The sequence below is a fragment of the Mustela nivalis genome (assembly GCF_964662115.1).
Source record: "Mustela nivalis genome assembly, chromosome: 8".
Taxonomy (NCBI): Eukaryota; Metazoa; Chordata; class Mammalia; order Carnivora; family Mustelidae; genus Mustela; species Mustela nivalis.
The window spans coordinates 76312312-76328592 of NC_139027.1; the positions used below are offsets into that span (position 1 = coordinate 76312312).

General features: G+C 34.3%; 1 protein-coding gene across 1 annotated transcript in view; it reads left to right on the top strand.

Annotated features, from left to right (window-relative positions):
* Nucleotides 1–16281, top strand: part of CAMKMT (calmodulin-lysine N-methyltransferase) — a 378203-nt gene that overhangs the window by 8226 nt on the left and 353696 nt on the right. The window contains exon 3 of the mRNA XM_082746974.1: nt 9205–9269. Within this exon, the coding sequence (XP_082603100.1) occupies nt 9205–9269 (65 nt within the window). The remainder of the gene's footprint in view (nt 1–9204; nt 9270–16281) is intronic.

Consider the following 16281-nt stretch of genomic DNA (forward strand, 5'->3'; position numbering starts at 1 on the left):
TAGGGATTTGTGAGCTTGCCTGTATATTCATTTTGAGATTCTGATCTGAATACCTCAACTGCCTCACGTTCTCATGGAGATGATTAGTTTAGTTCTTGGTTAGGAAGGGAGGAAAAACGCATTACGTGCTTGTTATATGCCCTACACAGAGCAAGGTGTTTTCGTGTATGCTAATTCAGTAATCTTTACAGTAACTCTGCAAAGTAGTAATGAAGATGATTAAACAATTGGAAGATAGTGTCTATAAGGAAATTAAAGAGAAGGAAGAACCAAGTGACCCAGTAGCAGTCTTCAGGTGTAAAGTTCTAAAACTTACCCTCTACATTCACGGGTGACAAGATGCAGTAAGTGTAAAATGTGCCAATAATAATTTCCTGACATCTTTGAGGTCCTGGTAAGGGTTAGCTGGAGAGAATGTGACATCTTCCATTCTTTAACGTTTCCAAACCAGGGCACAGTTCTGTTGCAGATGACACCTATGTAGCAGGATCCCAGGCTCCAATGTAAGCTGAAATTCCTTTCCAATGGCATGGTTCTTTGTGATATAGCTGTTTTTCAAATAAATAAATGCCAGTCTGTCGTTGAACCCTCATTTATGGAGAGAAGACAGGTGGCCAAGTTAAAACATTGGCTGCGATGGCTACCAAGATTTAGCCTCTTTTTTCAAACTAGTTTGTTTCTTTCCACATTAATAGTGCAAAAATAACAATAGCTTACATGTATTCTAGAGCTGAACACAATCTTAGAATAATTTTGAACAGATCATAACCACATTAATAAAGGCTGACCACTGAGGGACTACTATATGACAAGCACTGTTGTGAGCGATTTACATGTATTAGTTTATTTAATCTACACAACAGTTTATGAGGTAAATACTGTTATACTCATTTCACAATGATCTTAGTGAAACCAGATCTTGATCGAGGTCATACAGCCAATGAGTGTGCTTCTATTCAAACCCCAGTGGTCTGGTTCCACAGCCTATACTTTTTAAAAACTTTTATTTTGAAGTAATTACAGATGTTCAGGAAGTTGCAGAAATAGTATGAGTTCTCATACCCTTCACCTAGCTATCTCTATTGGTAACATTTTATATAATGACAGTCACTGTCTGTACTTTCAACTTCTGCACATACTGTCTCTGCAGAGGCAATCATGTATCCACTTATTCATTTTACAGATGAAGGGATTGAGGCCTAGATAAACTAATATCCTCATTGATTATTCTGGGCATTCTATTTCTTACTCCATAATTCTTACTGTATAGGAAATCACTGAAATTACTACAATTGCTTAGGTAGAGGAGGATATCTGCCAGGAATAGTTCATTCCATTCCATTGCCAATTTTGTTCACCTTGATTTCTTTTACCACTTCCTCTTGTTTTCTGTTATCTGCCCAACATGGATCTCGATTCTTGTTCCTTTAATATCTCATATCAACTCTTCTCTCAGCCTGCTTCCATGACATTTCTTTAGCTACCTTTATCTTCTTCAGCATTGTTTGAATTGTGAGCATTCTGAAGTTTAAAAAAATTATTTGCAGCAGCTAAAGGTAGTGATTTAGAAGGTAGTTTTGGAATGGGGTACCATTATTTTCATCTACATTTTTGAAACTTTCTTAAATCAGCACTAAGGAATGATTGAAAAAAAGGTGGTGAATAGTTTTAAATAAATTTAAATCAATAAATATTTAATGGCACTGTCTATATAGGTCAATAAAAAGAAAAGTAAGACATATTATCCTCAAGGAATTTTTTATTTTTTGTTTTTTCTAAAGATTTATATATTTATTTGACAGGGAGAGAGAGCACAAGTAGGCAGAGTGGCAGGCAGAGGGGGAGGGGGAAGCAGGCTCTCCACTTAGCAGGGAGCCTGATGTGGGGCTCCATCCCAGGACCCTGGGATCATGACCTGAGTTGAAGGCAGCCGCTTAACCAACTGAGCCACCCAGGTACCCCCTTAAGGGTTTTAAAAATGTGAAAAGTTAAATAATAAAAATATTAAATAATATTTATGCATCCATTCTCAGAGCTCTCATTAGGCAGTGCATAAGTAATTTCCAAAGGAGTAGGAGACTTCATACAAATTAGGAGTTTAGAGGTAAGACTGATTTTCTGAAGTCCTTGAGGGGCAGGAATTTAAACTGGATCTGGAAGTAGTTGGAACTTCTGAGGGAAAGTGAGAAGTCATTTCAGGTGAAGGCAAAGGCACTAGAAAATATCCAGAGAGGGAAGGTGCAGAGGAGTGTCTCTGAAGAACCATCACGTTCTCTAGGGGAACTGTGGTCAGTATGTGTTGTATGATGACAGCTCTGCTTCTGGATTTTCGTAAATGGCAGAGCATTTGGGATGTTTTGATCCTCACAGAGTATAAATATAAACCCCGTTTTCACTTTCTCAGTTCTTATCATCTGATGTCACCTGCTCCAATTCAATAGGGATGGTGCGTGTAGTGATTAATACTTATCCGTGCTGGGCCGGCTGGGTGGCTCAGTGGGTTAAAAAGCCTGCCTTCGGCTCAGGTCATGATCCCAGGGTCCTGGGATCGAGCCCCACGTCCGGCTCTCTGCTCAGCAGGGAGCTTGCTTCCTCTCTGCCTGCCTCTCTGCCTACTTGTGATCTCTGTCAAATAAATAAATAAATAAATAAATAAATCTTAAGGAAAAAAATACTTATCGGTGCTTGTGGTTTTGTCCTTAAAATTTCCCTGTATATTAATTTCTGTCTCTTTAAAGTTTTATTAGTTTGAAATAAGTATCCTAATAGGGTAAATAACTAGATATTTGTGAATTTAAGTAGTTGATTTTGTATATATTATTGAAAGGTATATAAGCAGTGGCCTAAATTAAAACTTGGACCATTATTTTTTGTCAGCCTTGTACAATGATACATAAAAGGAAGGAATAACAGAGAAATAGGCGAGTGGGAATAGAGAAATAAAATGAAGGAATGGAGAATTTCCCTTAGTGACTTTTCACCAGAGGCAAAAGTCTGGACAAGGTAAAAGTTAGACAGCATCCTCAGGATGTGTTTTCTTTTCTGTGTATCTGAGGCTAGTTGACTCTTTGTTTCTAAGTAAAGTATTGAAAGTTAGGAAATTAAAATCCAAGGTATGACTTCTACTTTATTCCTTGGTAAAGTCTTTCTGTCTTTCTGGTACTTCTTGAACCTCATAGAAGAAGTTCCTATAATTAGATAGATGTTTGTATAGAGAACATCTAGGAGATGTTTATATTAAAAGCTATGCCCCCCCATCCTACTGTCTTATAATCTGCAATTTGTTATAGTATTTTGTTATAAACAGAGTTTATTCTATCGATGCTAGAAATTGTTTCCCACTCTCCAGATTTCAACTCAATTTCAGTGCAGTAGGACTTCACATATTTTGGAAGATTTAAATACTTACATTATAATTGAAATCAGATAAGTGCCCAAGTTATTAATTTATGAATGTGAATATGTCACAGTTGTAGAAAAAACTGAGAGGTCTGAACTCTCCTCCTTTCTTTCAATAAGACTACTGTTGCCATGGTAATTGCTGAATTAGAAGCCTAGAGCTTTTAACTTTTGGCTTGTCCTGGGAGCTTAGAATGGACAAGACACCAGGAATGACTTTGTCTTTGACTGTGGTTCATCTTTCTAGTACAACATATGCTCTGTGGTGTGGTCATGTATTGCTTCTTTATGGAAAGGTAAACATAAAAGCTTCATTCCACTGAATTGAGTATGTACTCTGAGTGCTCATGGATGAGAACTAGTGATGGGAATCGTATGCTTATGAAATTAGACATTTGGCAGATTATCATTACATATGTGGTATATCATAGGTGCCCATTTAAAGTTTGGCAAGGCTGGCATCTAAGACAAATATGAATACTTGAATTTATATTTAAAAGGATAGTTTTGGGGTGTCTGGGTGGCTTAGTCGGTTAAATGTTTGACTCTTGATCTCAGATCAGGTCTTGATCTTCAGGGTAATCTCAGGTAAATCTCGTGACTCAAGCTCTGCATGGAGCCTACTTTAAAAAAGAAAAAGTAGAGTTTTATGTTAGTAGTGATATTAATAACAGAGGTGAGTGTAAAAACAGTTTTTGTTCCCTTGCATTTTATTTTATAATTTAGAGGGAACTTTATAGAACATTTCAAATATGATCCAGTGTATGCAGAAAATTAAAAGACTAATCCATTGAGTCATGTTTTCATAGAACTTAAATCATAGATAAGTGCTAATATAACTAAGGTTTTTAGCTTGTTTTAAACGCCAATCATGACTGGTTATGTCATTTGCTTACATATATATGTATGCATGTAACTGTCTTTATCTCTCCTATTAGCTTCAGATGTACATCATAATGATTTGATATTTTTATACTTTATGAAATAATTCCCCTGATAAATCTAGTCACTATCTATCACCATACAGAGTTATTACATTGTTAACTATATTCCCTATGCAGTACATTACATCCCCATGATTTATTTATATTTTATAACTGGAAGTTTGTTCTTTCTCTTAAAGATTTTGTTTGTTTATTTATTTATTTATTTATTTATTTATTGAGAGCATGTGAGGGGGGGAGGGACAGAGGGAGAAAGAGAGAATCTGAAGCAGACTCCATGTTAAGCTCAAAACCTGATGCAGGGCTCTTGATCTCATGATCCTGAGATCATGACTGAATCTAAATCAAGAGTCAGATGCTTAACCGACAGGGCCCTCATAACTGAGAATGTTCATGCCCTTCACCTCTCCTCCATAAGCAAGAGTTTGTTCCTACCTCCATGAGTCTGTTTTTGTTTTGTTTATTCAGTTTTCATTTGCAGTCCCCTGATGACTAATGATGTCCATCCTTTCATGGGCTTTCACTTATATGGGAAATCATATGGTATTTGTCTTTGTCTGACTTACTTCACTCTTTAGCCATTTATTTTTGAAAGACCTCTGAAGCACGTTGCATCTAGAACTGAGTTTTTCACGCCTCTTCCTTCTAAAAACCTCTCTTTCTTCTTCTTCTGAAACCTTTGAGGGCCCGTTTTACTCTCTGGCTTTTCCTTTCTTTCTTTTTTTGGGGGGGCAGTTTTCCTTTTAATCAAGATAAAATTCAGATAACATAAAATTCACCAATGTAATTAACCATTTTAAACTGAAATTCAATTTTTTTAAAAAAATTATTTTTATTTATTTATTTGTCAGAAAGAGAGAGAGAGCACAAGCAGAGGGAGTGGCAGGCAGAGCAGGCAGAGGGAGAAGCAGGATCCCCACTGAGCAAGGAGTCCCATGCGGGACTTGATCCTGGGACCCTGGGATCATGACCTGAGCTGAAGGCAGCTGCTTAATCAACTGAGCAACTGAGGCGTCCCGAATTCAGTGGTTTTTAGTATATTCATAATGTTGTACAGTCATCATTACTGTCTAATTCCAGAGATTTTTATCACCCTATAAAGGAACCCCATTCTCATTCATAGTGATTATCCATCCTTCTCCCACCTCCCAAACCTTGGCAACCACTAATCGACTTTCTGTCTGTATGGATTCGCCTATTTTGAACATTCCATATAAATAGATAATATATGGACTTTTATGTCTGGCTTCTTTCAGTTAGAGTAATGTTTTTGATTCATCTGGGTTATAGCATATACTGTTATTTCATTCCTTTTTTTATGGCTGAATAATATTTTGTTATATGGATAATACCACATTTTGTTTATCCATTTATCAGTTGATGGACATTTGGGTTGTTTCAACTTCTTGGCTATTATGAATAATGCTACTGTGAACATTCATATGTAAGTTTTTGTGACTATAAAACTTTTTAATTCTCTTAGGTATGTACCTAAGGGTGAAATTCCTGGGTCATGTGGTGAATCTTTATTTAACATTTTGAAGAATGGCCAAATTGTTTTCCACAATGGTTGCACCATTTTGCATTCCTACCAGGAGTATATGAGGGTTTCAATTTTTCTCCATGCTTACCAGCACTTATTATTTTAACTTTATTATTATTTTTTATTTTAGCCATTCTAGTGAGTATGAAGTGATATCTCACTGTGGTTTTGATTTGCAGTTCTGTGATGATTAATGATCTCCAAACTTTCATGTGCTCATTGGCTATTTGTGTATCATCTTTGGACAAATATCTGTTCAAATGCCTTGCCCATTTTTAATTGGGTCATCTTTTTGTTGTTGAATCATGAGAACTCTTTATCTATTCTGGACACTAGACCCAGTGATTTGCACATATTTTCTCCCATTCTGTGGGTTGTCTTTTCACTTTAATCATAGTGTCCTTTCATGGACAAAATTTTTAAATTTTAGTGACATTTAGCTTTGTGTGTGTGTGTGTGCTTTTGATATCATATTTAACTCTCACTTATTTTTAACCTCTAGTTCCAACCTCTTGATGTCTTTAAACTTCAGACTTTTCCTTTATTAGCTTTTTCCCCCCTCTTCACATAATTATCTCCCACAGTGACTTGCTCATTAGTCTTCCTTACTTTATCATCCTTTCTTGGGGAAAACTCAAAAGTCCTCAGTTCTAGGCTAGCTTAAAGTGCTTGTGAAAAAAAAAAAAACAAACCAGGTTGACTTTGAGAAGAAACTGGCTATTAGTAATTTTTTCCCCAGCTTTATTGAGATATAATTGATATATAATGTTGTGTAAATTTTAGGTGTATTATGTGTTGATTTGATACACTTATATATTACCAAAGGATTATTACCATAACATTAGCTAATACCACTATCATGTCACATAGTTACCATTTCTTTTTTGTGGTGAGAACATTTATGATGCTATTGTTATTAAGGGCTTGGGAAATAAGTTAGAGCTTTAGAGTTTAGGAGAAAGGTAGAGAGAACTTTTTATTCCTTGCTATGTTGGCAAAAAATTGTCACTGTTATATAACATTAGTTGCCAGTATAATGCTAAGATTGAAGTTTCAGGGTCCTTTCCTTGTAAATACTTTTCCATCTAACCACATTGTCCAGGCAGGACCTAGGAAGACTGTTGAAAATTTAGGGGTAGCAAGATCTTACAGATTTGACACAATAAAGTAGATGACTCAGTGAACAAAACAATAGTCCTTGAGTTTAGGACAAATGAAAGGAACTTGAAATAATCAAACTGGATCCTTACCACATTGTGTGCATGAGTTTTCCAATAGTTAGCATTAATTCTTATTCTATTGAAGACAATGATTGCTGATGTTCTTTTATGAGATGCCTTCTTTTAGGAATTCTAGACTTCATAGAGAAATAATTTTCATTTTTTGTAAGCTATTTAGAGGTATAGGGTTAGTTTTATACTTTCCCTACTTCCTACCCCATTTAGAAATGTCATAGGCTCACTCTCTTTTTTGGCTTCAAGAGATGATGTTTTCAAGAATAGACAAGTTCTGTTTCAGTGGTAACTCTTGAGAAATCCACTTTTTATTTTTAATAATGCTTTTTAAATTTCAAATATGCATTTCACTTTAATTATCCCAGTTTCTGTTTTTTAGAAATATTTAACATTTTTCATAATATATATTTAATTTCAAATGTTTATTTTACCCTGAATTGAGAAAGTTTCAGGAGTTTATCATAAGGCAGTAATGAGAAATGGGTTCAATGATATTTCTGCAAGGATGCTCAGTATAAATAGTACAAAATTGGACACAAATGAAAATCCAACATAAGACATTGGTTAAGTAAGTTATAGTACAGTCATTCATTCATCTGCTTGGCAGCCATTCAATTAATATTGCAGGAGGATATGGTGATGTGGGAAACTTTTTATAATATCAAAACACAAATTGCAAGACTGTGGACATTGTGCTCTCAGTTATTATGAGCATGGAATAAATTTGGAGGCTATGCATGATAGGAATAGGAGTATTGTTTTTTCTCTTAAAGGAGCTGAATATTGCTTTTATATTTATGAAAAAGATTTTTGAGGAGCGCCTGGGTGGCTAAGTGGCTTAAGCCTCTGCCTTCAGCTCAGGTCATGATCTCAGGGTCCTGGAATCGAGCCCTGTATCAGGCTCTCTGCTCATCAGGGAGCCTGCCTCCCCATCTCTCTCTCTCTGCCTGCCTCTCTGCCTACTTGTGATCTCTCTCCCTGTCAAATAAATAAATAAAACCTTTTAAAAAAAAAGATTTTTGAGTTCTGTGCCACGTTGCTGATCATTTTAATAGCTCCATCTTGCATTTTAGATACTAAATACTTCATCCTTTCTTCACACTTGTTCCTCACATGTATACTGTAGTTTTCTATGATAGGTTACATAACCTCATCTCTATGCAGAATCTTGTATTATTGATAACACATTGTTAACTTTGTTTTCTTAGATTAGGATACTGATGAGCCCAATGCTAATTTGGCCAGTAATGATTGCACATTAACTTCTAACAATCTCACTTAGTCACTGTATCGAAGAACTAGGTCTGTGTGATGCTAACTGAGCCACCCAGGTGCCTCTGATTTATTTATTTGTTTTTTTAAAATCACCACTGGAAAAGTATCTCAAACCCTATGACCTACTGACATTTGGGCCCATTTGTATCTGAAGAATAACATTATTAAATTATTAAAATATCAGTATTTTATTAAAATTATCAGTAATTATTAAAATATTAAAATATCAGTACTAAAATATCAGTAGTCAAATTAGATATTTCAGGAGCTGTCAAGTGAATAGAGATCAGAATTAAAGAGAGTGGAATTAAGGTTAGTTGAAAACGATACAAAACACTTTGCCCCCTGACATTTAGAACTTTCTAATTGTGGATTGTGCAGACTTGAAGGTTAGTTCTTTGAAAATTCTGAATTTGTTGGTCTGGTACAGAGGAAATCTATTTATTTTTGAGTTTGGTTCTGGAGGTTGATTAATTTTTCTTTTGAGATTCTCAAAGGTAAGGTTTTGTTTTGTTGTCTTTAATAATCTACCTCACTTTTATATAGCTAAAACAATAAAAATTATTTACTAATACTTTAAAACATATATTAATCATCAAGAGTATCATCATATTGAAAATCTGAGAAATGTATTCTATTATTTCTTTTCCTTCTCCCTCTAGTGGGCAGAAAATATTTTGAAAGTACAACAGGAAAAGGTTTATTGGTCTTGGGTGGGTATATCACAATACACAGTTTCACCTTTCTGAAAATGTAATAATTGTTAATATTTCAGAATAATTTAAGAAAATGCTTTATTCTTTCCTAGGCATAATAATGGATCTTTGAATGTTGAAGATGTTCTTACCAGCTTTGACAATACAGGAAATGTTTGTAAGTTATATGTTCCCTTTGTGGAAATACTTTTATTGTTCTAAAAGTGAATTTATACTTAGTATATATTTTAATTATATATATAGTATATGTTTTAATATATTATTAGTATATATTTATTATAGTGATGTGTGTGCATAAGTGTGTGTGTGTGTGTGTAATATAAACTCATGGTTTTTAGATGTGAGATAAGTGTCATATAAGATGCACCTACAAAGTAGGAGAAGGCTGGGACGCCTGGGTGACCCAGTGGGTTAAGCTGCTGCCTTGGCTCAGGTCATGATCCCAGGGTCCCAGGGTCCTGGGATCAGGTCCTGCACCATGGTCCTTGCTCAGCAGGGAGCCTGCTTCTCTGCCTGCTTGTGTGCTCTCTCTCTCTTTCTCTCTCTCTCTCTGACAAATAAAATCTATTTAAAAAAAAAAGTGGGAGAAGATTATTTTTATATTTTGCAGCTGTGTGTGTGTGAGTGTGTGTGTGGGTGCATGTGTGTGTGTGACAGAATGTAGGTCAGAAGGAACGCTGGACTCTCTAGTACTACCCTTTTGTTTCTTGTTTCCATTTTGACCTTCTCAGTTAATTCAACAGATGGGCTGTCTCTTTCTTCTTTGCTGTTTTGGGTACTTTCTTTTCCATTTCCTGCTTCTCTTTTTCACTATGGAATAAAACCAGAACATTTGTTTTCCTTACTGTTAATACAGTGCCAGAAGGTTTTTGTTTTATGGCATATTATATTATAGAACACGTTGTCTTTTCATCTAAGCTTCTGATTGTCGTGATAGATTTCTCCATTGAGAGAATCATTTAGATAATTATCATGTTATATGATGAAAGAAATCAGCCAAGAATATCTTTATATCCCTGTGTTAAACAATATACAATGATCAGACCTGTGTATTTCTCCATGTGTGTTGCATATGATATTTTTCTTAAGAGAGTGAATTATCGGGGCGCCTGGGTGGCTCAGTGGGTTAAAGCCTCTGCCTTCGGCTCAGGTCATGATCCCAGGGTCCTGGGATCTAGCCCTGCATCGGGCTCTCTGCTCAGCAGGGAGCCTGCTTCCTCCTCTCTCTCTGCCTGCTTCTCTGTGATCTCCATCTGTCAAATAAATAAATAAAATCTTTAAAAAAAAAAAAGAGAGTGAATTATCATTGTAGTATGGTCTTTTTATTTTTATTCTATTTTTAATATGACCCTTTTAAATGTAAAAATTATAGTCATACTTTTTTCCTCAAAGTAATTTCATAGCTGTAACTATTCTCTGAACTAAAATAAATAACATACTTTGCTAACAGTACTACTTTATCAGATGCCCTCTAATTTTAGATCTGCTTAGAATAATATTCAGCAGTACTCAGGCAGTAATTTTGTTTTTATGCCCATTTATGACCAGCTTTTGATAGTATATAAAAATAATTATATATTATGTCACTGAAGAATCTATAAGTATCCCCAAATTGCCCAAAAATATTTAAATAATATGGGTTTCTTTTTCATAGATAGTGACAAGTGTGCCTTTTAGTTTCCACATGTTGGCACTTGCTGAATTCTTTCCCACTTAGGCATATCTCATTTTATTGGGGATTAGGGCTAATGGTGATTGAGGAGACATTCTCCTTTAGTTCTAGGGTAAGGTGAAATAACATTAAGTCAGGCTTATGCATGTATAATTTAGGAATATGATCCTAGAATGTTAAATGTGGAATTTTTGATTCAGTGATGTAAAAATCAAGCATTGTTCCCAGTGGCTCAGTATGAATAGGGCCACTAGCTGGCAGCATTATGTATAATAAAAACACATTCCTAAAGGTCTATGCTATTGTTTTATACATGAATAACTATCTATCTTGTTCTTCTCTGACATTTTTTATCATCAAATTGTTCCATACCTCCCTCATCCACCCCCGTTGTTGCATTGACAAATGGAGAAATTGCATGCAAAAGTATTTTTTCACTGATGTTGTTTTGTTTGATGTAAAAATTTGAGTCTTTAGAATGAGACCCATTTATATTTGAATCTTGGCTCTGACATTCATCTTGATTCTTTTATATTAAGTCAGTTTATGTCAATTTATATTGTCTCTTAGAATTGGATAAAATATATAGCAAGTGTATAACGTATACTATATTCCTCATTATTGACAGTAAATGGAAGCTATTTATTATTACTGGTGATGAGTACCTCTAAAATGTCCTTCCATCTTTTTCTAATAGTGAAGATAATATTATTAAGGGTTGTTCTCGTGTTTTAAAATAAGTTATTTTGATTGAACTAACAAAGCAGGAAAAAATAGATCAGATTACCAAAATAGTAATTTATTAAAATGTCTTGTCACAAATGTTACATCAAAAAGCTGAGTATATTGCCAAGTGATAGAAGTAGTGACAAAAATAAGACCTATTAAAACATGTTGTTTGGTGTAATTTTACATTATTGCTATTTTAAAGGAAAAATCTATACTGATATTTCACTTAATGATAAATTGGCAAAATCCTGTTACATAGCATAAATGTTGATTATAACTTTTATATAATCTTTGCCAAGGCTTAAAAGTAATCAGTGACTGAAAAAGTGATTTATTGCTTGACCCCTCAAATGTTTGATTTTACACTAATCGTGATATTAGGTTGAGTCTGTGACTAGAAATCCCAGTAGAGGGCACTACAATCATAATTCTGTCTCACAGCCCAATATAATTGGAATAAATAACTTGAAAAATAACGATAAGTTTTCATCATGTAAACATATGAAGATGTGTGCTTAAAATTTTCCATTTGATTTATTTCTCATATATTTAATACATCAGCAATTCATTAATACAAAAAGTAGATTTTCCTGAGTTATTTTTGAGTTAATTTTGTTGTCTTTTGTTTTAAATATCAGTTTAACTTTTATACTTCTGGGCTTTAAATAAGGAATACTTTTGGTCTTCTTAATCTTGATAGCAAGAGTTCTATATAAGAATATCTATTCCTAAATCACCACATGGTAGTACACTGATGGTACACTGAAAGATATTTAAATGAGGAAAAAGTTTCTAATACTATGAGAGAACCAATGGATGGAATTGTTCATTTGTTTTAATAGTCCCCAGGTTAATTAAACGTCCTGATAATAGGAAAAAAATAACATAAATACTATATAGTTATAAAAACCTGATATGTGTGTATGTACAAAACACACACATATGTACACATACACACAAAATATATTTATGGCTTAATAGAACCAGTCATCTCAATTTTAAGCTAGTTGTTAAAACCAAGTAATGATTTTATGCATTGTAAAATTTTAAAGATAAGAGGTTCAGTCTTACTTCCTGAATTTGTTTTCTAACCAAAAAGATATGGAAAAACCTTTAATTTTCAGTAATAAGTGAAGCTTCTAGGTAGTTTCTTATTTCCTGATATATTAGAAAAGAAATATTTTTAATATTTACCCCTTTTATTTAGAAGCATTTTGTGTTTTTAAATGTATGACCTGTAAAGTGTTCTGTATTTTTGAGCTTTTCTTTCAGAGTGTGAATTCCTTCGAATGTTGTAGGAAGAAATTAAAAATGAATCTCATACAATCATTTTGGCATAATGATTCACTGCTCCATAGAATATATTTGCTATTATGGAAAACACATTATTTTGAAAGCCAGGCTCTCTTTTTGCTTACCTCTATTTAGGAGTAGGTATTCATATTTCATTCTTTGGGTTCTGCTACTTTAGAATGTACTTCCTTTTCAAATATCAAAGCTGCTCTCTGAGAGGTTATGTCTGCTATTGATTCATCATGCCTGGAGAGAGATGCCATCCTGCTAGGGAGAATTATAGGTTGGCATCCTTCAACTCAAGGAAGTGCTGGCTGCTTCGGTGTTTCACGTAACAGGTCACTCAAATACTCTGGTTAGCAAGGGAGTACTCTGCAAGTACCAGGGCAGATCACTTGTTTTTGTTTTCCCTGTGAGCACAGTCTCCTTTCCAGCAAGTCCCTGACCTCTAATCAAAGAAGCCCCAATATGGTCTCTTCCAAACCCACTTTCTCCTTCTCCAAAGTCATCTCTTTCCTCTACTGAAATGAATGTCTTAAAAATATGATTTTCTCCAAGGCTTAGTTGATTAAAATTTGGTTGTTATAGTATATAATATAACTGTTTGGTATTTGTAAAATCCCATTGGTGCTTGGGATTATAACAGCTCCATTTGGACTCTTTTTAGCTCATCATCCATCCTTTGACCGCTTGAGCAGATGATGTGGTACTTTTTATATAATTTATAGTACATGGTATATGCAATATAATACGTATTAGCCTTTAAAGGATAGGGAGTCAGTAATAATGTATCATTGTAGTAACCTAGTATGAATCAGGATCACTGGCTAACATTAAACAGCTTAAATTTGGGGAATGTATTGGTAAGACCCCTTCTGCCATTCTTTGAAAAAAGTTTTTTTTTCTCCTGGCTGGGCTAAATGACATGGTGGTTGGTATCTCATAGTCTCCTGGAGAAATATGTGGACCCTCTGTCTTATACACTCTCACATGTGACAATGGTAATTCTTTTCCCACCGTGAATCCCAGGACCTACCTGGACTTTTAATGCACACAGCTACAGTCTCCTGCTTCTAGATCCTTCCTAGTGTCTGATAGTGGGATCTGTTTTGTGATATATCCAAAATGGATCTCTTTTGGTTTAGTAATAATTATTACATAAGGATCTTGTGTATTTTAACTGCATTTGGGAAACCAAGAGATGGTAACCGTCTCTTAGGAAATATAGTCCAGATTTTTAGTTTTTATTTCATTGTTACATAGTTAAGCTGTAATATTGGTGGAATATCAAAAGCTTCAGGTATATCAGCTTAGATTTAGAAAGATTTTCCTCATTCAAGTTAAAGTGTGTATGTACATGCACATGCATGTGTGTATGTATGTGTGTAGGTGTATAATACATATATGTGTATCCATGTGTATGTAGATATACATGTGTATATATAGAATATCTACTTGGTAAGGTACTTTGATTAAAAATTAGAAATTTAGGCTTTTATAGATAATTGCTCTATTTTTAACTTAGTGGTTCATGGAAGGATCATGGAATATGAAGTTTAGGTTTTAGTTCTGCCATTTACTAGGTCTAGGCCAGTCTTTGAACAAATTTTAACTCCTTATTACAGTTGAATAAGAAACAATAACTTACAGTACAGTGAACAAAATATTAGGTAATGTCTAAATTATGTGTGACTGTCTAAATTATGTGTGTATTGGTATTAATATCATTTGTCTCATTTATTATTCTTGAGCCTTTTCAATATATTTGATACTGGAAAATAACACAATATAGGAAATATTTTTAGTGTGTGCCGTCCTTAATATTTTTACATTATTTGGTTATGTGAAAACATGGTGCAAAACTGCTTAACTAGGGGCGCCTGGGTGGCTCAGTGGGTTAGGCCGCTGCCTTCGGCTCAGGTCATGATCTTGGGGTCCTGAGATCGAGTCCCGCATCGGGCTCTCTGCTCAGCAGGGAGCCTGCTTCCTTCTCTCTCTCTTTGCCTGCCTCTCTGTCTACTTGTGATTTCTCTCTGTCAAATAAATAAATAAAATCTTAAAAAAAAAACCTGCTTAACTAAAACAGTGAGTGTCAGTAGCAGAAATACACACATAAAGCAGTGTTTTAGAATTGAGAGTTCAGAAAGACATAAGATATGTGATTTATCATATGATGAAGATGGAATTTCAGTAAGAGAGGAAAGGATGGATTCTTCAACAAATGGTGTCTAGGGCCATTGGTTAGAAATTTAGAAAAAATATGGGGCGCCTGGGTGGCTCAGTCATTAAGTATCTGCCTTTGGCTTGGGTCATGATCCCAGAGTCCTGGGATCAAGCCCGGCAATCGGGCTTCCGGTTCGGCAGGAAGCCTGCTTCTTCCTCTCTCCTCCCCCTGCTTATGTTCCCTCTCTCGCTGTGTCTCTCTATCAAATAAATAAAATCTTCAAAAAAAAAAAAAAAAGAAATTTAGGAAAAAAACCAAAGCTGAATCTTGCCTTTGTGTTATGTACCAACATAAATTTAAGTTGGATTAAATATTTAAGTAAAAATCCTCACTCATAGATATTTCAGAGGAATAATTTTATAATATTAAAATAAGGTCCAAGTGCGACCCAAACCCTATGAATTTAAAGGTTAATATATTGACTGAATAAAGACTTAAAAAGCATCAAAAAAATTAAAAGACAAATGGCAAACTGATTATTATTTGTGATGTATATACAGACAAAGATGTATTTTCTTTATTGAATAAAGAGCTCTAATAAAGCAATAGAAAAACCACACTGCAAATCTATAAGAAAAAAATAAAACATAGCCAAAAATTAGGACAAATTATTTCACAAAAGAAACACCAGTGTTCCACAAACAAATCAAATGATTATTTTACTAGTAATGAAGTAATTAAATGCAATTAAAACAGTGAGATATCATTTTAGTTCATGAAAAAGGCAAAGATGAGAGAAGATAGGCAATAATCAGTGAATATAGGGAAGTGGGTCTTTTCAATTACTGTTGGTTGGAGGGTAAATGACTTCACTTTTAGAGGTGATATTTTTCATAAATATTTTTTCATAGATTTTCATAAACATTTTTCATAAATTTAAGTATCCATATCATTTTGACTAATAATTAATTTCCTAAAAACTAATGAAGCCATTAAAGAAAGATGGAATGTAAATGAATTCATTATAGCACAAAGAACATCTGGAAAAAAACATCAATCTGTAATTTTAGATGACTAGTTGATCATGGATAGTCTATGGAAATGTAGCATATAACTGTTCATGATCTCTAAATCTACTAGGTTAAAAAATCACTTTAAGGAATATGATCTTATTTCTGTAAAATACATAGATACCCATTAAGTATGTGTGTACATAGGTACATGGATAGAACTATATCTTAATGTTCATGTTATGTTGGGACATTGGGATTATGGATGATTATTACTTTCTCCTTTATACTTTCTAGTATC